At 41.0% G+C, this 24753-nt stretch overlaps 1 protein-coding gene across 1 annotated transcript in view; it reads left to right on the plus strand.

Moving 5' to 3' along the window:
- Positions 1-24753, plus strand: part of LOC143274227 (uncharacterized) — a 134750-nt gene that overhangs the window by 88927 nt on the left and 21070 nt on the right. The window contains exons 38-46 of the mRNA XM_076576037.1: positions 3661-3702; positions 5985-6049; positions 7301-7325; positions 10032-10139; positions 11485-11571; positions 14245-14303; positions 15102-15126; positions 17917-18018; positions 24394-24435. Coding sequence (XP_076432152.1) covers positions 3661-3702; positions 5985-6049; positions 7301-7325; positions 10032-10139; positions 11485-11571; positions 14245-14303; positions 15102-15126; positions 17917-18018; positions 24394-24435 — 555 coding nt within the window. The remainder of the gene's footprint in view (positions 1-3660; positions 3703-5984; positions 6050-7300; positions 7326-10031; positions 10140-11484; positions 11572-14244; positions 14304-15101; positions 15127-17916; positions 18019-24393; positions 24436-24753) is intronic.

Raw genomic sequence — 24753 nt, forward strand, 5'->3', positions numbered from 1 at the left:
GGCGTGTGCCACCACAGCCTGATAGCTATGTCTAATTTAGTGGCTGCCTCTGTCCGCTGATCCCCAGGTAAACTTTATTAGGGTTCACAATATATCACCACATTAATAATGTAAGATGGTGCGTTTTCTAGGCCTAACAGTAGAAGACATTGTCATAGACAGTGCTATTCCTCCCAGAATTCTCAGCTCATGTCATTCAGAGAGTCTCTATTCACCACGGTTGTGCAATTGGAACGTTGTAGAGACCATTACTGACCTTCCTTAGGAGTGGACACTGACTATGCGCTTAGGCAAACATAGGAATTATTTTAAAACTTTTGATTCTGTCTGTTCAACCCAGCCCTGTGTGAGAGGACACTGCTGTCATGTTATGCAGGATATATGCAAGAACAATCGCTTTAGAGACCGTGATGTAGGCCTTCTGTGGGACCGTGTAAGGTCTGTGGCAGAGCATTTTGCCACTAACTAACTTTCCTCAGCATTTCTGTCCTGTGTCTTGTGTTCATTAAGTCACTCAGGAACAGCACAGATGTGTGTCCATTTTCAATTAAGATCTGCATTCCCTGTGCAGATTCAAAGAGACACAATGATGAGTGAATGAAAACACCCAGTGCTGTTATGTGAAAGGGACAATGAGGGACTCCAACGTGTGGGTCCAGATTTGGAGGCTCCCCTCTGCTGTCATTACCAGATAAGAGGTTCTGTAGTCTGTGTAAATTTCTGGATTTCCAAAGCCTTTGTGAATGCATATGATAAGGTAGAGTTTAAGGTAACATGTTAAAGCATAGCCCAGGGTGGTCATTGCTGCGGGAATCCTTTTCTCATTACTGTGGTGATGTCAAAAGCACATAGAAAGAACCAATGCTGATACAGAGTGTTGAGGCTCACAATCTGGGAAAAGGGAAAACCACACCCTGTAACTACCAGATCTCCCCTCACCCTATCGTAAGGCCATTTAGAGCTCTTATCTACTAAGACCCCAGTCAACATTAAGTTATTTTATTTACTTATTGATTGATTGATTGTATGTATAGTATTCTGTGTGCAAGTATGCCTGCAGGCCAGAAGAGGCCACCAGACCTCATTACAGATGGTTGTGAGCCACCATGTGGTTGCTGGGAATTGATCTCAGAACCTCTGTAAGAGCAGCCAGTGCTCTTAACCTCTGAGCCATCTCTCCTGTCCCCAACACTGAGTTACTAATCTGGTTTCACTCATTCTATTGACCATAAATATTTCAGGGGATCTAGACTGTGTCTCCACAAAATACTTGCCCTTACTGATGGTCGTTCTCCATGTTGGCTGGTAAGGGAGAACATGGGGAACACGTGTACTCAGTGGGTCCAAGCAGCCAGCATTGACAAGTCATCATTTCTAAGATGCCTTTTGTTCCCTGAGGCATATCTATGTGATTAGGCATTAGGTAAAGGGGGCTTTGGTTAAGGGAATGTGGGACTATCTTGCTCTTGGGTACGGTATGAACAGAAAATTTTGTAGAGCAGAAACTGGACTCTGAGAAAGGAGCAAGCAAGTTTAAGTACATACTTTGAGCTAGAAAAGCCATTGCCCTCGTCTTAGGCATTTTTAGTCCAGGCAATACAGATAGCACTGAGGGCAGTAGTTATGAAGAAAGTGGTATGTACAGATGCAGTCCATTAACTCGGCAAAGCATCCAGATTTGTCCCAGCCTGTCAGTCAAGATTGAGGGCTTATGCGGGGTTTGTTGACTGAAGGGAATCTTTTCTCTCAGTCATCACGTGACAAGTGTTTCAGAGTGACTTGGAGTCAGACTCCTGGTGAGGGCCTTCTCCTAGTGTGGTTGTCTGATCATTATAAATTTGCACTGAGAGAAGCCTAACATTGTAGTGATAAATTACTAGTCATTTGAACTAACCTGGTTCCTCATATTGCTTCTTCTAAAGGAAATGGTCATTTATTTATTTATTTATTTATTTATTTATTTATTTATTTATTTAAATTTTCTTGAGTCAGTGTTGGAAAAGTAGAATAGTGATCCTTGTTTCAGTTTCTTTGGTCTGTCAGATAATTCAGTCTGTAATCATTTTTTTTTTTTTTTTGGTTTTTCGAGACAGGATTTCTTTGCATAGCTTTGTGCCTTTCCTAGAGCTCTTTTGGTAGCCCAGGCTGTCCTCGAACTCACAGAGATCTGCCTGGCTCTGCCTCCCTAGTGCTGGCATTAAAGGTGTGGGCGACCACCGCCCGGCATGGTCTGTAATCTTAAAGTGATTATTACAATGTCCTCAGACAATAACAGGAAGTAGAGATGGTCCCTTACCAGTGCCCGGCTTGTTGGTGATCTTATATATTTTACACGGATTGTAAAACATCATGTTATGTGAGGAATGAAAAGTGGTGAAGCAAATAAAAAGGAAATTTAATATTTCAAAAGAACGAAAGAAAGAAAGAAAGAAAGAAAGAAAGAAAGAAAGAAAGAAAGAAAGAAAGAAAAAGAAAAAGAAAGAAAGAGAAAGAAAAATAAAGAGAAAGAAAGAGGAAAGAAAGAAAAAGAAAAGAAGCAACCATTTCCCCTGACCTGGCAGTGTACATACACTATCTCTGAATCTGACTGTGGCCTCTTGCTGATTTTTCTGGCCTTTGGCAAACCCCACAGAGCTCCCTCTTTAGTGCTAGTGATTTTCTTTGGGGTTCGACATTCATTTACTTTTTTAGATTCCTTAGGCTTAATGGGAGTCCTTAGGAAGTTGTACTGTCCGGTTCAAGAACAGAGAAGTGAGGAACTGCACAGATTTCACTCTGTTTACATTGCTCTTAAGATAATTTGGATGCTGGCCATTCAGCACACTCAGTCAAATGCTCTTCTGTCAATACTGTCTCATCTACCTGGATTGAGATCTTACATACACTGACCTTGTTGGATGTGCTTTAAATGTTCACTGATGTCCTTGATCTTCCAGAAGTGACATTCTGAATTAAAACAATGTGCTTACAAATCAGCAATGAGATCAAATGTTTATCATAGAACAAAGACTAATTTTCCTTTCATTTTATGATTCACCTAACCTATTTTTGCTGTGATGCATTCGAGTTTCTGCTACACAGAAAAAAATGGGTTTCAGAAGTAGCAAGGTTCCTGAACAGAGTGACATACCTCAAATAAAAACCTTGCAAAAAGTCGAAAAGTCCTGTAGCACTTATGACGGTACTGTGAAAATTCAAGTGTGTGTTTTAGATTTAAGCAATTTGAATGTATTTGACCTGCCATGTATGTTGGTACACATGTTGCCTAGTACCAGTGGAGGCCAGAGAGGGCACTGGATCACCAAGAATTGGAATTACACATTGTTGTGAACCACTGTGTTGGTACTGGGAATCAAACCCTAGTCCTCTGGAAGAGCAGTGCTCTTAACCACTGAGCCATCTCTCAAGTCCCTAGTTTGTTATTAACAGTAGCTGCAAATAAGATGGTATCTCATCTGTAAAAAGAATGAACATATTTTGCAGTATTTTTAATATGTGAAGTGTTCCATTGTCTCATGAGTAGAATGTCTATTGTGGTTCTCAGAGAGTGATGTAAACCAAAGAAATGCTGAGTTTGTTCTTGTGTAAGGTAGCAAGGCTTCACCTACTACCGTCACTGAGCTTTGAGTCATTACTCACTCTCTCCACTTTTCCTTCCAGACATCGATGACAAGGAGGAGCACAAGAATGAAGATGACTTTGGTAAGGAGAACAACCTTCAAAGTGATGCTCTTGGTAGTAGTAGGTAATGGTATTCCTGGCCACATCCACCTCTCCACTGACTTCCATGTATCAATGATAGTGATGAGGATGACTTGGGTAAGGAGAACAGCCTTCAAAGCAATGATGTTGGTGGTGGTAGGTCATTCCTGGTCAGATCCATCCCTCTACTGACTTTCATCCAGATTTCAATGGAATGGATGAGGACAACATTGATAATGACTTGGGTAGAAAGACCAATCTGCAAATGCTGAACCTGTTAGTGATAGGTAAAGGCATTCCTGGTCAGATCCAATGAACAATCTAGCAGCAATCAAGTTATTCCTTCTGCTTGGAAGGCAGGGGAAGAAAGTCCACTCAAGGGTCCTTCAGTGGACAGAAGTATCAGCCAGGGTCTATTCCCTAATCATCGTGTTTCAGCTCCTTTTCTCATTGCTATGATGAAATAAGTGACATGAAACAGGTTGATGGAGGAAGGGTTTATTGTGGCTTATTGTTAAAGTGGATCACTGCATCATGTAGGTGGAGACATGGAAGATGGCAGGAAACTCAAAGGCTTGCAGAGTTGTAGCTCTCAGACAGCCACCCACAGCGTACAGGCCTGTCTTGGAGGCTCATGCCAGCTCAACTCCAAAAACACTGCCTTCCACATCCTGCCATCTCTAATATGCTGAGGTCTCCTAGTAACCGAGCCTGGACATCCACCAATGGCCTTGCCTAGCCTCTCTCTAGGGAATCTGGCCCTTCCACATGGTGGCAAGCCTCAGCTTCTTTCCGTGACCCCTCAGTCCTGTAGCTTTTCTGCCACCATAGCAAGTAGCACATAGGAGACTCCGACACATCACCAAGTTTGGGTGCCAGCTTGGGATGCGGCCTGGCCCCGCTCTGAGCCAGAGCTTCTGTGTGCGGATGTGAAGGAAATAGTTCTAAGAAGAGCTTGTGTCTGTGATGCTGGTCCCCTAGTCATCTGATTTCCCAGTCCTGGATACCCAGTAGCCATTGTCCCGGTAAATGACAGAAGGTTTCACCTCACAGATTCTTAACCCAAACTTCTCACAAGCAGTTCCCAAGAGACGTGGCTGCCCTCTCCCCCTCCACAAGCCAAGACTCGCTTGTCTACCTTCTTTCACCATTCTTGTTTTTCAAATTTCTACATGCAAGCTTATTCAGTTTTGAGCATTCAGTGGATCTTTGTGTCAAAACACCACATTTCCATAATCCTCCCCCAAGCAACATGATCAGGTCCGTCACAGCAATAACCCATCTTTCTGGCACTGTTTTCTGTATTAGTTGTTTTGTTGTTACTATAATAAAACACCAGAACCACAATGGAAGAAAACAACTTTGGCTTCTGTTGCAGTGATACGGTGGATTTTGGCCAAGGCATGGAGTAGGTGATGTTGTCAGGCATGGAAGTGGTGCACATACATCCATACAGGCACTCATAGATAAACAAACAAACAAACAAACAAACAAACAAACAAAGAAACCCAAGGTGTTTGATTCCCAGATTACATGAAGAGAGAAGAAATTCCACAAAGCTGTCCTCTGAACCCACACCCATGACATGGTATACACACACATACACACACATACACACACACACACACACACACACACACACACACACACACACACACACACACACAATTTTAGTACATAAAAATGATTTTGAAAATCATATGTGGTTAATGCATCTAGATAGATGCTGGCCTATGGGGTTAAAAGAGGTTTCACTGATATCTAGAAAGAAGTGCCAGTTCTCCTGACTTCAAAATGTTCTGAAGAAGTAAGAGAAAGCAGAAATCTATTTTTTTTCTCTTTTGTTTTTTTTGAGACAGGGTTCTTTGTGGTCCTGACTGTCCTAGTACTGACTCTGTAGACCAGGCTGGTCTTGAACCTGGAGATCCATCTGCCTCTGTTTCCCAGGTGCTGGGATTAAAGGCATGGGCCACTACACCTGGCTAGAAACCCATCATTTAACATTTATTTCAGTGTTTGCCCAATGAAACATTTTCAGGTTGCTTTAGATTCACATTATATAGAAGGGCAACACTTACCTTTCTCATTTCTCAAGGTCTTGATTTTTTCTCCCTAGTCAACAGGATGTTCTTGCATCAACACAATTATGTTTATTAATTAACTATGTGCATTAAACCTGAATGTTTAGATTGAATCCATAGAACTCTGTCCACATCAATCCAAGATCCCCTATGATACAATAAGTGGTACCATGATCTCAGGTTTATTTTGTGTTCTCCTAGTGATGTCTGACAAGGACCAGATGAAGACTCCCCCAAAAGAGAAGATAAATCCATCACTAATTAAGGTAAAATATCTTTTCCCTTTTCTAAAACAAAAAGGTTGGATTTAGGATTCCTTTATATTTTCTTTTATCACATTGGGATGATAAAACTGATTACCTACACTATAGGTATTCAAGTATTTTCTAAGTAAAAGGAGGAAGTAGAACTAGATAAAGCAGTTTTTGGTCAAATTGTAAAAAAATGCCAGTGCCAGTTTCCACATGTATTTTTAGGGGACCTTTCTTCTGGCAAAAGTTTTTCTGTCTAGATTAAAACTTGAGTGATTTTCACTCAAAAGTTGGCACACATTTGTAGAAGTAACCGTCTTATTCAATAAGAAACACAGAACCAATGCAAAGAAGAAAGCCAAAGAGGTCAGAGCTGAGAGCTAAAAACCTTACCCTCTCGCGGTGGTCCTTCCTCTCCAAAAGAGACCTACTTCCTGTGTGTCTGTCTTTATAAAGACTTTCTGTTCTGCCTTCTCATTGGTTGTAAACCCAACCACATAACCACCTTGTCACTGCCTGTCTGTACAGACCTCCAGGTCTTCTATGGTTGGTATTGAGATTAAAGGCATGTGTCTCCAATGCTGGATGTATCCTTGAACACACAGAGATCCTCCTGGCTCTGCCTACTAAGTGCTGGGATTAAAGGCTTGAACTACCACCCGGCTTTTGCTATGGCTTGCTAAAAGCTCTGACACCCTGGCAACTTTATTTATTAACATACAAATAAAATCACATTTCAGTACAAATAAAATATCACCATACACATTACCTGTGAAAAGTTTCTTTTCTAAATGTCCTCTTACCTTTCTTCAGGGGACTTCTAAGGTTAAGGCAATTGGAATGTATTTTCCTAATTATTGATGTGGAAAAAGATTTTTAAGTCCATTATAAGGACATTAGGTGTTGAGATCTTTAAAGTGTGAAGTTAAAGTAAATAATCTGACACAGAGGCACCCCTTAGTAGGGATTCATCTCACAGTATCAGATTGTCTTAATTGTTCTCTGCCATTTTTCAGTGTAGCTTCCAGGAAACATTTGTAGGGGACAAAGAGGTATGTTTGCCTGATCTGGGATAAATGATCAAGAGTATGAAAAATACTTATTTTTTTCACACATTACCCAGCCTCAGGTGTTTTGTAGCAGTATCACACAACAAATTAATACAGAATCTTTCACTTGGCCACTCTTCCCCAAGTCACTAGAAGAACCAAAGACAAACAGAACTCAGTATTACCTGAACCTAAGAGTGTTTTCTCTAAATTGCAGGTCCAGTCAAGGAAGTGCCGATGCCGTATGTATTCTGGAATGACTTTTTTTTAAAGTCACACTGTAGATAAGAATTGCATATTTACTGCACCGCTATTTTCAGAGAGACCTGGTAGCCATGAGAATGGCAGGTTTAGTTTCAAACAACTACTGATATTCCAAGAGACACATCATGGTTATGTGTCTTTAGTTCTCTCTTATTTACCTTACTAACCTTGGGATTTTGTGTGTCTGGCAATATCTTTATGTGTGCTTCCCCCCAAAATATCTTGATTTTCCAACAAATTTTCAATTTAAATGAAAAACTTAAACAGTTGTTCTCACTTTTGCTACATCAATTAATTTAAAACTCATTACAGATACATATGATGAATTCATTTCTCAGAATAACCTTACTAAAGAAGAATGTACCAGGACAGGGAGGCACATGAGCAAGAGGGCAAGCTAGGGAATACAAGGACAAAATGTGTTCCCAGATATGAAGTATATAGGTCACATTCCCAGCTATAAACTCTGCCTCTGACCCTGTCAAGAAATGGGTAGAATTTATGGAGGAAACCTAGCTTTCCATTTCTAGAATAATTCCAATAGACAGAGAACTCTTAGCTGTCTCACTGGTCAAAACTGAAGATAGCATCTATGTATTGTGCTTGAGATACAAGTTTAAAATACAAAGCCTAGGTAGGCTCAGATTGTTTAGCTTACAGAAAACTAGGCTATCATACAGAAAGTGTTGGGTTTGATCCTCAGCACTGCAAACCCTGGATAGTGGGTAATTCTTGTAATTCTAGTACTGTAGAGTAAGGTGTATGGTGATCAATCTGAGGCATTCCCTGGCCAGCCCAGATTGTGAACATGAGACACTGTCTGAAAAATTAAAACAGCTACCACCACAACAAAACTCAAAAAAGTTAAAGCTTATCTGCTTGTTCTCAAATTGATTTTGACAATGGGGGACTCTACATTGGAAAACATGGTGGACATGTGTCATAATTGGGTTTTACTTGAACATGGCTGATTCCAGGTGAATGCTTCAGCATTGTAGAAGGCATTAGTATAAGTCCAAAGAGCCACCCATCAGAACTTAAGCCTTCTAAGTTATTAATACAGTCTCATTATTTTGACCATACTTCTCTTCTTTTTTGCTTTTTGTTTTGTTTTGTTTTGTTTCAAGACAGGGTTTCTCTGAGTAGTTTTGCTGCCTGTCCTGGATCTCACTCTGTAGACCAGGCTGGCCTTGAACTCAGAGATATCTGCCTGCTCTGCCTCCAAAGTGCTGGGATTAAAAGCACACACCACCTCCATTGCCCAGCAACCACACTGCTTTTCAAGAATAGGTACATTTATACTTGAAGGGAACTTCCCCTCACAGATGCTCTGTTTCCATGTTGGCCAAGAAATGTGAGCATAGGGAGCCATTACACTCAATGGATATATACAGTCATTATCGAACAATTTGATTTCATGTCAGGATTTCTAAATGCCTTGTGACTGAGAGTACCTCTATAGGTTGAAGATATCTGCTACAGATTGTTTTTGTTAAGGGCAGATAGGACTGTGTATCTTGCTCGGGGATGGACTGTGAATAGTAGAGTTTGTAGTTTAGAAACTGGACATGGTTGAGGAAGCGTGAGCAGGGGAGGTGCGCACTTAGAGCTAGTGAAGGTTCTGCCCTTCTCTTCTCTGGACTTTTTCAGGCTCCACAGATAGTGCCAAGGGCAGTCGTCACCTAGAAACTGATTTGGGCAGACACATCCATTAAATCACCACGCCACCTAACTTCTTGTCCTGTTCACTGAGTTTGAATCTTATCTAGAGTATGTCAGTTGTAGGGAAGTGTTCCCTATCCCCACCACGACTGTAATGTAACATCAGTGTTAGAATGACTTGGAGTCTGAGTCATTATGTGGTGTCTGGTCAGCATGGTTGTCTCATCATTAGAAAGACAGTGTAGACGAGATGGACACATTTGAACTAACCAAATTCTCTCATATCACTTCTTTTGGAGAAAGGAACTGAAAAGTAGAACTCCCTTCCCTGTTTTGAGGTTTTTCTGTCAGGGCAATTATGTCACAGTGGCATGAAGATAACCCCTTACCTGCTTCCCTACCTCAATGTGATACACAATCTTCATGGACTGTAAAACACCATGGGTAGGTAAAGAATGAAAAGAAATAGCTGTTGTCCACTGTTCTAGAGCTGTCTCTGGATCCACCCATTGCTGTCTTGTGGATTGTTCTAGCATTCAGTAAACCCCAGAGACCACTTCTCTAGACCTAGTACTATTCTGTAAGGCTTCATGTTTACTTACTGCTTTAGATTCATCAGGTTTAATGTAAGTGCTTAGGCAGTTGGAGTGTCATAGTGCCAAGAATTGGTGTCATAAGTAGCTGCATAAATTTCACTAGGTTTACATGGATCGTAAAATGATTTGGATGCTGGCTGTCTCACACTCTGAGTCACTATGCTTCTCTGCTAATACTGGGCCATTCACATGAATTGAGACCTTACTGACCATGCCATTCTTGTGTTAAGTGGACACTTATGTTTGTGATCCTCCATTCAGAGTAACATTTTGACTCATGCTTGGAAATCACTAATGAGGTCAAATGTTTATACACAGGACAGGTGTTAGTTTTCCCTGGGGGTGGGGGTCGTTTGTTTATTTGTTTATTTGTGCATTTGTTAAATGCAATTGAGCTGACCTCTTTTTGTTGTGAATGCGTTGCAGTGCGATCTATGATGCAAAAGCTGGGGCTTAGGCACAGCAAGACCTTCAGTGTGAGATCTGAAACATCGACCGTGCATGTAAAGGAAAAGGCATGCGGCACCAGTGACGGTACTGTGGATATTCAGTAATTGGTTTGAGTTATTAATAGTCATTGGTGATGATAATTGTACTAGTTACTTTTCTGTTGTTACGATAATACACTATGACCAAAAGACACAGAAGAAAGAGTTTATGTTGACTTACGTTGCCTGAGGGGTAAATATCAATCATGGTGGGTGAAAGTCATGGCAGGCATACTGTCAGGAGCAGTAGGCTGAGAGATCACATTTTCAACAGCAAACAGGAAACAGCAAACTGGAAGTTGGGTGAGGCTAGAGATTCTCAAAGCCTGCCCACGGTAATGGATTTTCTCCAGCAATACTCCACTTCCTAAACATGCTACAACTTTCCCAACAGTATCAACTACCAGAGACCAAGGTTTCAATTACAGGAGCCTATGAGAAACATTTCTCAGCATACCACCACTTTCCACTTCCTGGCCTCTGTAGGCTAATGACCGTATTATAATGCAAAATGCCTTTAGCTCAACTTGAAAAATCCCCAGAGGGTACCCAGCCCCAATTGATACATCTGCAACACACCTAAAGCTCAGGGGCCATTAAGAAAGAAGGCATAGAAAAGTTGTAAGTGCCAGAAGACCAGGAACTCTGCTGTGAGGTTGTCTCCTAGAAATGGCAGGGAAGCTTCATCCATGCTACCTAACAGTATGGCTACCTAAACAAGACTGGAAGTACAACACCAATAGACATGCTAACATGGAAGTGGGGGATCTCATGGAGCCCCACTCACAGAAAAAGAAATATAGACAACTAAGGAATACTGAGAGCAGGAGATATAGTCTTCTTCAGAGACGAAGCCCCAGTTGCTTATTCAATAACAAGTGGTCAACCCTGAAATCATATACATACAAGTAACAACAGATGGATTGAATAAGTTATATTTATATTTGTAGGCTGAGAAGTCACATGTTCAAAAAACTACAAATAGGAAGGAGAGAGAATGAACTGGAATTAGGGTGAGGCTATGAGGCTTCAAACCCTACCTCCAGTAATACAATTCACTCAGCAAGGCTAGCTCCTAAAGGATCTACAATCTTCCCAACTGGTGCCCCAAACTGGGTACCAGATATCCAAATAGCTGAACCTAAACAGGATATTTCTGATTCAAACCCCAGTCTACATCTCTTATTAAAAAGGTGGAAAATGCCTCATGTATTTTTAATGTGTGAAGTATTCAAAAGTAGAACTGCAATGATAGAACTTCAAAATGCATCTCAATGACTGTCGTGCTTCTCCCTGAATGATCTGAACCAAAGGGAAGCAGAGCGGGTTCTCGGGTGAGGCAATGTGGCTTCACCCACTATTGACAGTACTATGTAAATCACTCTCCACAGACATAGTTCCAAACATTGACATCATGGAGGATGGCAAAACTGAAAATGAGTTGTCTCCTGAGACCAACGAGTATCTCGAAGATCATGGTAGGTCCTGGCAGTCTTGGCCAGATCTCTGTGAAAGGGTCTATCAACAGTCAGGTTGTTCCTTCTGCTTGAGAGGCAAAAGAGGAAAGTCAATTTAAGGACTTCCAGATGGGCAGAAACAATGATGAGATTCTATTAATGATTAGTGGCTTTTCTTATTTTCTGTGACCAAATAACTGAGAAAAGCATTTTAATGGAGGAAAGGTTTATTTGGGCTATTATGACAAGGTGGTCATTCTGGCAGGGAAAATGTCTCAGCAGGTGTATGGCTCTGGCTGGTCACATTGCGTCTGTACATAATTGCATACACATGTACTCAGGAAGCAGAGACTAAACAGAAGTTAGACAGAGGTCTTTCCCCAGGGGCTTGCTTTCTCCAGGGATGCTCCATCTCCTGAAGCCTTTCTTAGGCAGTACCATAAGCTGAGGATAGAGTGCTCAAACTCATGAGACTATGCAGGACATTCCCTAATCAAACCAGAACACACAGGGTATGGTTTAAGGCTTTATATAGATTGACCATTTCATGTCACACAATCTGAACTCTAGGCAAAAATACAAGAACCTGCTTTCTTATTTTTTCCACTTTGTCATCTTCTCTCAGAGCACGACAATATGTTTCAGGAACAAAGAAATGACCATGACATCTGATCAAGAGTTTAACATAGTTTGTCATAATCCTGGCAATTGATTTGAAGTCTGCTTGCTTTCCTGTGTCTTTATCCTACCTGTCCTTTCATTAATAAGTATTTTAGTAACTTCCTGTGTACTTCTTTTTGCTGAGACTGCACAGCTGATGTAGGGAATGTGCTTGGATACTGGGGAAGTTAGACAAAATGAAAATATAAAACACAGACATCTGTGTACACTTAAGATTGTTATGCATGTCTAATGGCATAGAAAGCACGTGACCTCATTTGTTATGTAACAGGACCATCTTTCATTCAGAATCATTAGTTCCTGGGTCTTTGCATTCTTCTAGACCAGTAAATGGCTAGCTTAGCTGACACAGTACTTGCTTTCAAGCACAGAGACTTTCCCATTATGTGACCACATTTCTGAGGCAGATATAAGATGGTGGATTTTCCAAGTCTAAGAGTACTAGACATTTAAACAAACAATGTTAACCTACTAGTCTTTTCTGGCCAATTCATTCAAGATCTAATAACTGAAGTCATGCAATTGGAACATTTTAAAGAACAATACTGACCATACTTTAGAAATGGAATCTGAATATGTATCTAGGCCAACACAGAACAACATAGGCATTACTTTTAAAGTTTTAGCTGTCTCTGTGCAACAAATGTCTGTGTGAAATTAAAATGAATACTTTTAGGAAAAACAGGATTTATCTAGAACAATAGCTTGAGGATTTGTTATAGGGTTTTGGTGACTCTGTGGAGTATGTGAGGATGCACTGTCTATGGCAGTACATTGTGCTGACAACTAGCCTTTCTCAGCATTTACACCAATAAGTTAGGTTCACTAAGTTGCTCAGGAGGAAAAGAGACACGGACATTGTTTACTTCTTTAATGATGATGCACAGGAATTGAAGAGATGTGATGATGAATAGACTCAAGGTCATGATGTTCTCAGGTGAAACTGCCAAGGTTGAAATCAGAATTATAGCCCCCAAGTATGAGGTTCCAAACTGTTACCATTAACTTATATTTAGGCTATGAGGACATTAACAACCGTACAAAAGAATCTATCTTCTATCTAAATTTCTTAATTGTGGAAGCAAGTAGAATTCCAGGGGACAGATGATCAGTGTTCTCTGCCTTAATGTGAGTTGGGTAGTCTGAACCTGGACATTCACCTCATAGAATGAATACAAAGGATGACCCAGTAAAGAAAAACTAGCAGGAAAAAAAAAACAATCTATAATGGTTCTTCAAGTGTAATAATGTCAGTATCTTGCACTTATCAGTAAAGTATGATTATGTATCAAGGAGTGAAAAATTTAGTGTCATTACATCATGTTCCTGATACTGTATGAATTTTTCTTGAACAATGTGTACATTTTGAAGATTAAAATTCTATATGCTAGGGCTGACAATATGATTCAAAGGGTAAATGTATATTTCTTCCAGTGCTTAGTACCTGAGTGTCATTTCTCAGATCCATATGAAGGTAGAAAGAGAGAATCCACAATCTTGTCCTATGACCCTTGGACAGATGTCACATAGTATGTATTCCTGTACATACACTTTGTATATGCATATACACAGGCAATGGCGAATAAGCAATTTAAAAAATAAGATCATAGTAAATGAATGAAGAGTCTGTCTATGTTGATCTGTAGCAGCTGAAAGAGGTTAGCAGAGATCTAGAAAGACTTGAAATGGTCATAAAGTGATAGAAATCTGTCATTTAACATAACATTTATTTAAGTGTAACCTAATCCAAGATGGATTATTTCACAGTGTGTTAGATTCCCTTTACGTAGGAGAACAAAAAGTCTCTACTTCATGTCTCTTGAGGTCTTGCCTTGTTTTCACTTTTCCTGGCAGGGAAAACTGTCGTGCAGCCCTTCAGCCATGTTTATTAATTCTGTGCACTGAGGCAAGGCATAGGGACTAAGTCCACATGTCACTGTCCCTAGCAACGTAAAAGCCCTTGACATATAACAGGTGGTACCATGAGCTGAACGTTATATCCTGTTCCCCTAGATTTGTGTGAGGAGCATCCTCAGGCCTCAGAAGAAGGGTCAAAACCATCGTTGGTTTCGGTAAGATGGCCTTTCCATATCCTAACATAGAAAGGTTACTTTCATGATACTTTATTTTTATGGGCATCAGATCTCAATAAAAAAACTGTTCATACACTATAGGTATTAGAGTGTTTACATAGGAAAAGGACACAAGTCACCCATGATACGACACAGCATGAGAGGAAATTGTAAACCATGTCAGTTACCACAGTGGGTTTCAGGAGCTTTTCTTCTCACATAAGATTCCCCTTCAGACTAAAACATGTATAAGAAGCCAACAGGCATATTACATAGGAAAAGTTCCTGTTTCTTCTGTGAGTGTCTTCTTGTCTTTCTGCTGGGGTCTCCTAAGGTTAACACAGTTGGAATGTGTTTCCCCAAATATTGATGTGGCAAAAGATTCTGGTGTCCGTTAAGAGATATTGAGGCAGTGAGACCTTTAAAGCATGATGTTAGAGTAGATACTTGAGCAACAGAGACACTCCTTGGAGGGATTCACCTCACAATTCTTATAATATTTCTCTGCCACCTTTCAAAGAAGCTTTACGGAAACCCTCAGTAGAGAATAAAGGGGTGAGTTTGCCGGATGTGGCCTAAACAGGCAAAGGTGTAAAATTCACTTATATTTTTCACACAGTAACTAGCTGCAGGTGTTTTGTAAGAGAATCACATAACAGACTAATATAGAATCTTCAAATTGGCTGTTCTTCCCAGTCCTGTTTACAAACTGTCCTAAGTCACAGGAAAAAAAAACAGAAATCTGTGCAAACATAACTCAGTATGATCTGATCTAAGAGTCTTTTCTCTGAATTGCAGGTCCAGTCAAGGAGGCACAGATACAGTATGTATCTTGGAATGACATTTTTGGACACACTGTAGATAAGAACTCTGCATATACTTGTTGTCTTTGTCTGGTTCACAACTTCTATTTACTTGTTTATGTACAAATCTTTTTTAAATTTTAAGAAATCATCATATTCCCCTCTCCCATTTCTTTTCAGATCTTCCCCACCTCCCCACCTGATAACTCCATGCCTCCTCTCTCTTTAGAAAGCAAACAGGCCAGGTGAAAAACAATAAAAGTAATTTAAAAAAAAGGAAAAAGCACACATATACACACACCACACACACACACACACACACACGCACGCACGCACACACACACACACACACACACACACACACACACACACACATACACACACACCCGCATATAAACACAGAATCAGAAACTATAATATACAAGGAAAAGCTCAGTAAGACAGAAAATGCCAAACAAAACAATGTAAGACACAGAAATCTAGAAAAACACCATTGAGTTTGTTTTGTGTTGGCCATCTCCTGTTGGGCATGGGGACTGCCCTGGAGTGTGGTTGACACACCATTGGGGAAAAGTACTTTTTCCTTTGTGAGAGCTTGTCAGCTGCAGATAGCTTCTTGGTTAGGGATGGGAGCCCACGTCTACTTCCAACTCTCAGCTCTAGGAGCCTGTCTGGCTTAAACCTGTGAAGTCAAGCTGTCACAGGCTCTATGTGGTCATATTGGTTCCTCATTCTTTTCAAAGCAATCTAATGGCAACAAGATTGTAAATTTAGGTAAGATAACAGCAGCTATCCCAAGAGACCTATCATGGTCCTGTGTATGTGGTTCTCTCATTTACTCTTGTTGGGATTTCATGTATCAACAAACATCTTTATGTGTTTTCTCCCAAGAGATTTTCCAATTACACATGCCAATTTTGTCAATGAAGAGCTCTGAGGCCATGCCTTTCCTACATTACTTGGTTCAGAGCTCACCATAGCCATATATGCTGGATTCATTTCTCAGCATACCCTGCTGCTACAGGACAGCCAACTAGGAGAGGGATGTGAGTGACCAAGCTAGATAGCTAGGGACTACAAGAGCCAACCATGTTCCCAGATATTTGGGATGAAAGTGACATTTTTAGAATTAGCTCAGATTTTCTCCCCATGGAGACATGAGCTGTCATTTTGCATGAATCCATTCAGCTTTCCAGCATATACCCAGAAATAATCCTGCCTATAGAGAACACAAACAGTACCCTTTCTGTATCAGTGATCAGAAAACATAGGTAGCATCCATGGATCAGGTGACAGTCATTCACAACTGTGAAAGACAGAGAAAGCTATGGTGTACTGGGTTTGTGCTTTTGCTGTGTCATTGGAGTAGCAGGTTTTCATTTAGGAGTCTCTGGGTTTGATACTCAACAGTGCATAAAGTGTGATGTGGACACAACATAGGTTGGTTAATCTAGAACTCTAGAAGGGGGCTCATGGTTCTCATGAATTTAATCTCATCTCCAATCACTGGCCAGTCTAGGCCATAAGAAAATGCCTGAAAGACTCACTGAGAGGAGCTGACCATGTGAAGTAGTGGCAGAGGAATGCCATACAATTAAACAAGCGTTGTTGCCTTACTCCACTCCTTTGTGAGGAATGGTGACTTTTTGTAGTAGGGATTGAAAAGTAGAACATCTGTCCTGTTCTTTTTTTCTGTCATCTACTCAGGCACAGTGCCATTAGTAGCTAACTAGCACAGTGCCTTCAGGTCCAAAGTAGGAGATGTTGATTGTCTTCTTCTCTAGTGCCTTTCTGTGAAGGTAATACAAGATATGTCTGTGAACTTTAAAAAGCTGTGCTGTATAAATAATGAAGCAAGCATATGTTTATGCTCTTAACAGAAGTCATCCAAACAGCCTCTCTGGTTGTAAGTATCACCATCCAGGTGGTGGTTCTGGAGAGACCAAGCACCATAGAGCACCTTTGTGGTACTAGTGCTTGTTACCAGTGTAGCTGAAGTTTTCCTGTGTTCCACCTGGCCCATGCTCAGGACAAACCTCTCTCAACTGCCAGTCCTGCAGTCACTTGGACCCAAATAAACACACAGAGGCTTATATTAATTAAAACTCCTCGGCCATTAGCTCAGGCTTACCACTGACTAGCTCTAACATTTAAACTAATCAATAATTCTTATTTATGTTTAGACACATGGCTTGGTACCTTTTCTCAGTTCTGTCTTCACATCTTGCTTCCTCTGTGTCTGGCTGGAGACTCCTGACTCAGCCTTCCTCTTCCCAGAATTCTCCTCTCTGCTCTTCCCGCCTATACTATACTTCCTGCCTAGCTACTGGCCAATCACCATTTTATTTATTAACCAATCATAGCAACACATTCACAGTATACAGAGCACTATCCACAGCAAACCAGAGCTCTTCCTTCATTTGCTTATTTAGATTCTTTAGGTGCAATGTAAGTTCTTAGGAAACTACAGTGTCAAGAGTCAAGAATGCAGAAGTGAGCAATTGCATTTTCAATGTGTTTACATGGCTATTCGAGGGATTTGGATGCTGGTCACTTCACACAGTCACACTGCCCTTCTGTTGATACTGTCTCATCCATGTGAATTGATACCCCACCTATACCGACCATGTCATATCTCCAATGAGTCAACACTGATTTCCAGGATTTTCCAAAGGTGATATTTTGAATCAGATGAGTGTACTCCCAAATCAGTAATGAGATGGAATGTTAAACATAAAACAGTTGTTAGTTCCTTATTTTTTTAAATGAATTCAGCAGAACTAAACATTCTTGTTTTGATTGCATTCAAGTTGTAGCCATATTGCGGAAGCTAGGCATTCGGTGCTCCGTTACCTCTACAATCAATGAAAGGTCTGAAACAATGCTGCAAAAGACCTGTGGCACTAATGACGGTACAGTGGAAATTCAGTAATTAATTATAGTTATTATCAGTAGTTGTAGATTGTATAGTATCCCCACTATAAAGAGAATGAAGAATCATTGTAGTAGTTTTAAAGTGGAATTTAATTTCTCTAGTCCACCAGTAGAACTACCACCACAGAGCATAAAACCACATTGAAATGCCTATTTTGGTTCTGGTGGCATGATATGAACCAAAGGAGAGCAGGGCTGGTTCTTGTGTGAGGCAGTGTGGCTTCACCTATGGCAGACACTGTGTGTGATCCACTCTCTTCCCTGGCTTTCTTTCAGTCATGGTTAATGATGATGATCACAGTGCTGAGAATGACTTGTGTGGTCAGACCCACCTGAAAAACAAAGACTCTTACCTGTAGGTCATGGACTCTGGGTCAGATACAGTGTGAGGCCTTCTAAACAGACAGAAACCATGATGAGACTCTCATGGAATCATTCATTGGTTTTGTTTGGTTTTTTTTTTCCACCTTCATATGAGCTAAGAAGATTCACTAAAGGAAGGAAGTGTCCATGTGACTTATTGAAGGAGGATCATTCTGTAATGTTTGAGAGTACCTGGCAGCTGGCAGGGAAGGCTAGGTGGCCTCATTTGCAGGAGACCACTTTGGTATGTTGCATCCATACCAAGGAAACAGAATAAGCAGAGGTGGAACTGGACTCCAACACCTGGAGGTTGGCCCTAAATGACTCACTAACTCAGGATAGGCTCCACACCCCAAAGCTCCCAAACACTCCACATGCAGCACCACCTGCATACAATTCAATCCAGAACACACATAGCCATGTACATTGACCGTGTCCTGCCACTTAATATGAGTCTACTTAGGAAACTGAGAGGCTACAAGAACCCACTCTATTTTATTGCCCCTTTGCCATTCTTTTTCACAGAGGAAGACAGTAAATTCCAAGTACAAAGAAATGACTGTGTTGTGTGGTCCAAAAATGAATGTAGTTTGTTTTCATCTGTGCTAGCAAACCAAAGCCCATGTTCCTGCCGGCTTCTCTTCCCAATGCTTTCATTTATAATTATTTCCTTCATGCCATCACTTATGGAAAATATGCATATGAAAGTAGGGACTGATTGTTGACAAGGTCAATCAGATGAACACATGTCATACAAACAAAAATCTTTGAAATCTTAAAAATTATTGTCTAGGGGCATGTGAATAAATAGAATGGAAGGACTTACTTGTTGTATAAAGATCAGCCTGTCTCTGAACAGTAAGTTTTCCCATGTCCCTTTCTATATCTTTTTGAGGGCCAAGGAGGTAACTCGTTTGATAAAGTGTTTGCTTTGTAAGCCTGAGGCTTCCATCAATTGGCCCACATCTAAAGGGAATCACCTTCATATGTATGAGGCCTTAATGATGTAAGATGATGGCCTTTCTTTATCTTACAACACTTGAAATCTTAATATATAATGTTAATCCATCCTCTGTTCTGGGGTTCATTTCATTCAAGCAGGATCTATGGATCCTAGGCAACTGGAACACTCTGGGGAACAATGCTGGACTTACTTTAAGAACAGGCACTATTGCCAGTAGTGGAGTTATTTGTAAACCTTTCTCTAAGTCTTCCAAACCTGAGTCTGTGTGAAAGTAAAATTAGTATCTTCAGGATCATCATAGTCAGACAGACATTCAGACAGAATGAATATACATCTCACAGATAGTTTGTGGAGACTGCAAATGCAAAAATTATACTTTGGTAGAAAGGGTAGAATTTCACCCCCCCCCCAAAAAAAAGGCGTTGTTGCTATCCCTGTTTATATTCATCTTGATAGGGTGGGTTTTTCAGGCGATCAGGTGCCTGCCTCACTAACATAACAATTTTGCCATGCATTGGCACATCAACACACTGGGCTAGAGTTGGATGTTAGGGAGTGAAGAAAGGACAGACACACAGACACATGTACAGAAAGACGGGGTCAGAGTGTAGGGTTGAGGTGTAAGCTCTGATGCAGGGCATCTACTAACTCTAGCAACCTGAAATTTCGGTGTGTGTGTGTTAGGTACATCACAGGGGGAGTGACTGGCTGCTTGCTGGCAGGAAGTCTCCAGAGGCAAGCAGTCTCAGGCCTAACCTTCCAGACCAGGAAGATGCAGCTGCTGGCTTTTGTACACAGTGATCAGGCACCAGTAAACACTTGCACTTGAACAAGAAGAAGGCTTTGCCGACTTCCAGCCTGGCCCACCTGGGAGAAAGGCTTTGCCCATTTCCCCTGGGCTGTGCCCTTGTCAATAATACACACTTGCTCAGGACTTCACTCCCTCAGGGCTTCTTCTGCTCCTACAAACAGGCCAGTGGCTCAAGGGGGAAGCCCTCGTCTTTGTGAGGCATTACTTGTAACACTGATCTTAAAAGGTCTTATAATAAAACATCCAGAGTCAGATAGTGGAGTGAAAGCTGAAAGATCAGAGAAGCAGAACAGCCAGCCCCTAGCTTACCTCTATGAAATCCTCAGCCTCAAGAGAGCAAGTTCCTGTTTCCTCACACCTTATGTACCTTTCTATGTCCTGCCATATTGCTTCCTGGGATTAAAGGCGTGTGTCACCACTGCCTGATTCTGTTTCTCTCATGTGTAGTCCAGCGTGACCTTGAACTCACAGAGATCCAGACAGATCTCTGCCTCCTGAGTGATAGGATTAAGAGCGTGTGCCACCACAGCCTGATAGCTATGTCTAATTTAGTGGCTGCCTCTGTCCGCTGATCCCCAGGTAAACTTTATTAGGGTTCACAATATATCACCACATTAATAATGTAAGATGGTGCGTTTTCTAGGCCTAACAGTACAAGACATTGTCATAGACAGTGCGATTCCTCCCAGAGTTCTCAGCTCATGTCATTCAGAGAATCTCTATTCACCACGGTTGTGCAATTGGAACGTTGTAGAGACCATTACTGACCTTCCTTAGGAGTGGACACTGACTATGCGCTTAGGCAAACATAGGAATTATTTTAAAACTTTTGATTCTGTCTGTTCAACCCAGCCCTGTGTGAGAGGACACTGCTGTCATGTTATGCAGGATATATGCAAAAACAATCACTTTAGAGACCGTGATGTGGGCCTTCTGTGGGACCGTGTAAGGTCTGTGGCAGAGCATTTTGCCACTAACTAACTTTCCTCAGCATTTCTGTCCTGTGTCTTGTGTTCATTAAGTCACTCAGGAACAGCACAGATGTGTGTCCATTTTCAATTAAGATCTGCATTCCCTGTGCAGATTCAAAGAGACACAATGATGAGTGAATGAAAACACCCAGTGCTGTTATGTGAAAGGGACAATGAGGGACTCCAACGTGTGGGTCCAGATTTGGAGGCTCCCCTCTGCTGTCATTACCAGATAAGAGGTTCTGTAGTCTGTGTAAATTTCTGGATTTCCAAAGCCTTTGTGAATGCATAGGATAAGGTAGAGTTTAAGGTAATATGTTAAAGCATAGCCCAGGGTGGGCATTGCTGTGGGAATCCTTTTCTCATCACTGTGGTGATGTCAAAAGCACATAGAAAGAACCAATGCTGATACAGAGTGTTGAGGCTCACAATCTGGGAAAAGGGAAAACCACACCCTGTAACTACCAGATCTCCCCTCACCCTATCGTAAGGCCATTTAGAGCTCTTATCTACTAAGACCCCAGTCAACATTAAGTTATTTTATTTACTTATTGATTGATTGATTGTATGTATAGTATTCTGTGTGCAAGTATGCGTGCAGGCCAGAAAAGGCCACCAGACCTCATTACAGATGGTTGTGAGCCACCATGTGGTTGCTGGGAATTGATCTCAGAACCTCTGTAAGAGCAGCCAGTGCTCTTAACCTCTGAGCCATCTCTCCTGCCCCCAACACTAAGTTACTAATCTGGTTTCACTCATTCTATTGACCATAAATATTTCAGGGGATCTAGACTGTGTCTCCACAAAATACTTGCCCTTACTGATGGTCGTTCTCCATGTTGGCTGGTAAGGGAGAACATGGGGAACACGTGTACTCAGTGGATCCAAACAGCCAGCATTGACAAGTCATCATTTCTAAGATGCCTTTTGTTCCCTGAGGCATATCTATGTGATTAGGCATTAGGTAAAGGGGGCCTTTGGTTAAGGGAATGTGGGACTATCTTGCTCTTGGGTACGGTATGAACAGAAAATTTTGTAGAGCAGAAACTGGACTCTGAGAAAGGAGCAAGCAAGTTTAAGTACATACTTTGAGCTAGAAAAGCCATTGCCCTCGTCTTAGGCATGTTTAGTCCAGGCAAGACAGATAGCACTGAGGGCAGTAGTTATGAAGAAAGTGGTATGTACAGATGCAGTCCATTAACTCGGCAAAGCATCCAGATTTGTCCCAGCCTGTCAGTCAAGATTGAGGGCTTATGCGGGGTTTGTTGACTGAAGGGAATCTTTTCTCTCAGTCATCACGTGACAAGTGTTTCAGAGTGACTTGGAGTCAGACTCCTGGTGAGGGCCTTCTCCTAGTGTGGTGGTCTGATCATTATAAATTTGCACTGAGAGAAGCCTGACATTGTAGTGATAAATTACTAGTCATTTGAACTAACCTGGTTCCTCATATTGCTTCTTCTAAAGGAAATGGTCTTTTATTTATTTATTTATTTATTTATTTATTTATTTATTTATTTATATATTTATTTATTTATTTATTTAATTTTTCTTGAGTCAGTGTTGGAAAAGTAGAATAGTGATCCTTGTTTCAGTTTCTTTGTTCTGTCAGATAATTCAGTCTGTAATCATTTTTTTTTTTTTTTGGTTTTTCGAGACAGGATTTCTTTGCATAGCTTTGTGCCTTTCCTAGAGCTCACTTGGTAGCCCAGGCTGTCCTCAAACTCACAGAGATCTGCCTGGCTCTGCCTCCATAGTGCTGGCATTAAAGGTGTGGGCGACCACCGCCCGGCATGGTCTGTAATCTTAAAGTGATTATTACAGTGTCCTCAGACAATAACAGGAAGTAGAGATGGTCCCTTACCAGTGCCCGGCTTGTTGGTGATCTTATATATTTTACATGGATTGTAAAACATCATGTTATGTGAGGAATGAAAAGTGGTGAAGCAAATAAAAAGGAAATTTAATATTTCAAAAGAACAAAAGAAAGAAAGAAAGAAAGAAAGAAAGAAAGAAAGAAAGAAAGAAAGAAAGAAAGAAAGAAAGAAAGAAAGAAAGAAAGAAAGAAAGAAGAAAGGGAAAGAAAAAGAAAAAGAAAGAGGAAAGAAAGAAAAAAAAAAGAAGCAACCATTTCCCCTGACCTGGCAGTGTACATACACTATCCCTGAATCTGACTGTGGCCTCTTGCTGATTTTTCTGGCCTTTGGTAAACCCCACAGAGCTCCCTTTTTAGTGCTAGTGATTTTCTTTGGGGCTTGACATTCATTTACTTTTTTAGATTCGTTAGGCTTAATGGGAGTCCTTAGGAAGTTGTACTGTCAGGTTCAAGAACAGAGAAGTGAGGAACTGCACAGATTTCACTCTGTTTACATTGCTCTTAAGATAATTTGGATGCTGGCCATTCTGCACACTCAGTCAAATGCTCTTCTGTCAATACTGTCTCATCTACTTGGATTAAGATCGTACATACACTGACCTTGTTGGATGTGCTTTAAATGTTCACTGATGTCCTTGATCTTCCAGAAGTGACATTCTGAATTAAAACAATGTGCTTACAAATCAGCAATGAGATAAAATGTTTATCATAGAACAAAGACTAATTTTCCTTTCATTTTATGATTCACCTAACCTATTTTTGCTGTGATGCATTCGAGTTTCTGCTACACAGAAAAAAATGGGTTTCAGAAGTAGCAAGGTTCCTGAACAGAGTGACATACCTCAAAAAAAGACCTTGCAAAAAGTCGAAAAGTCCTGTAGCACTTATGACGGTACTGTGGAAATTCAAGTGTGTGTTTTAGATTTAAGCAATTTGAATGTATTTGACCTGCCATGTATGTTGGTACACATGTTGCCTAGTACCAGTGGAGGCCAGAGAGGGCATTGGATCACCAAGAATTGGAATTACACATGGTTGTGAACCACTGTGTTGGTACTGGGAATCAAACCCTAGTCCTCTGGAAGAGCAGTGCTCTTAACCACTGAGCCATCTCTCAAGTCCCTAGTTTGTTATTAACAGTAGCTGCAAATAAGATGGTATCTCCTCTGTAAAAAAATGAACATAGTTTGCAGTATTTTTAATATGTGAAGTGTTACTTTATCTCATGAGTAGAATGTCTATTGTGGTTCTCAGTGAGTGATGTAAACCAAAGAAATGCTGAGTTTGTTCTTGTGTAAGGTAGCAAGGCTTCACCTACTACCGTCACTGAGGTATGAGTCATTTACTCACTCTCTCCACTTTTCCTTCCAGACATCGATGACAAGGAGGAGCACAAGAATGAAGATGACTTTGGTAAGGAGAACAACCTTCAAAGTGATGCTCTTGGTAGTAGTAGGTAATGGTATTCCTGGCCACATCCACCTCTCCACTGACTTCCATGTATCAATGATAGTGATGAGGATGACTCTGAGGATGACTTGGGTAAGGAGAACAGCCTTCAAAGCAATGATGTTGTTGGTGGTAGGTCATTCCTCATCAGATCCATCTCTCTACTGACTTTCATCCAGATTTCAATGGAATGGATGAGGACAACATTGATAATGACTTGGGTAGAAAGACCAACCTGCAAATGCTGAACCTGTTAGTGGTAGGTAAAGGCATTCCTGGTCA

Source organism: Peromyscus maniculatus, chromosome 7, assembly GCF_049852395.1.
Source record: "Peromyscus maniculatus bairdii isolate BWxNUB_F1_BW_parent chromosome 7, HU_Pman_BW_mat_3.1, whole genome shotgun sequence".
In the NCBI taxonomy this organism is placed as follows: Eukaryota; Metazoa; Chordata; class Mammalia; order Rodentia; family Cricetidae; genus Peromyscus; species Peromyscus maniculatus.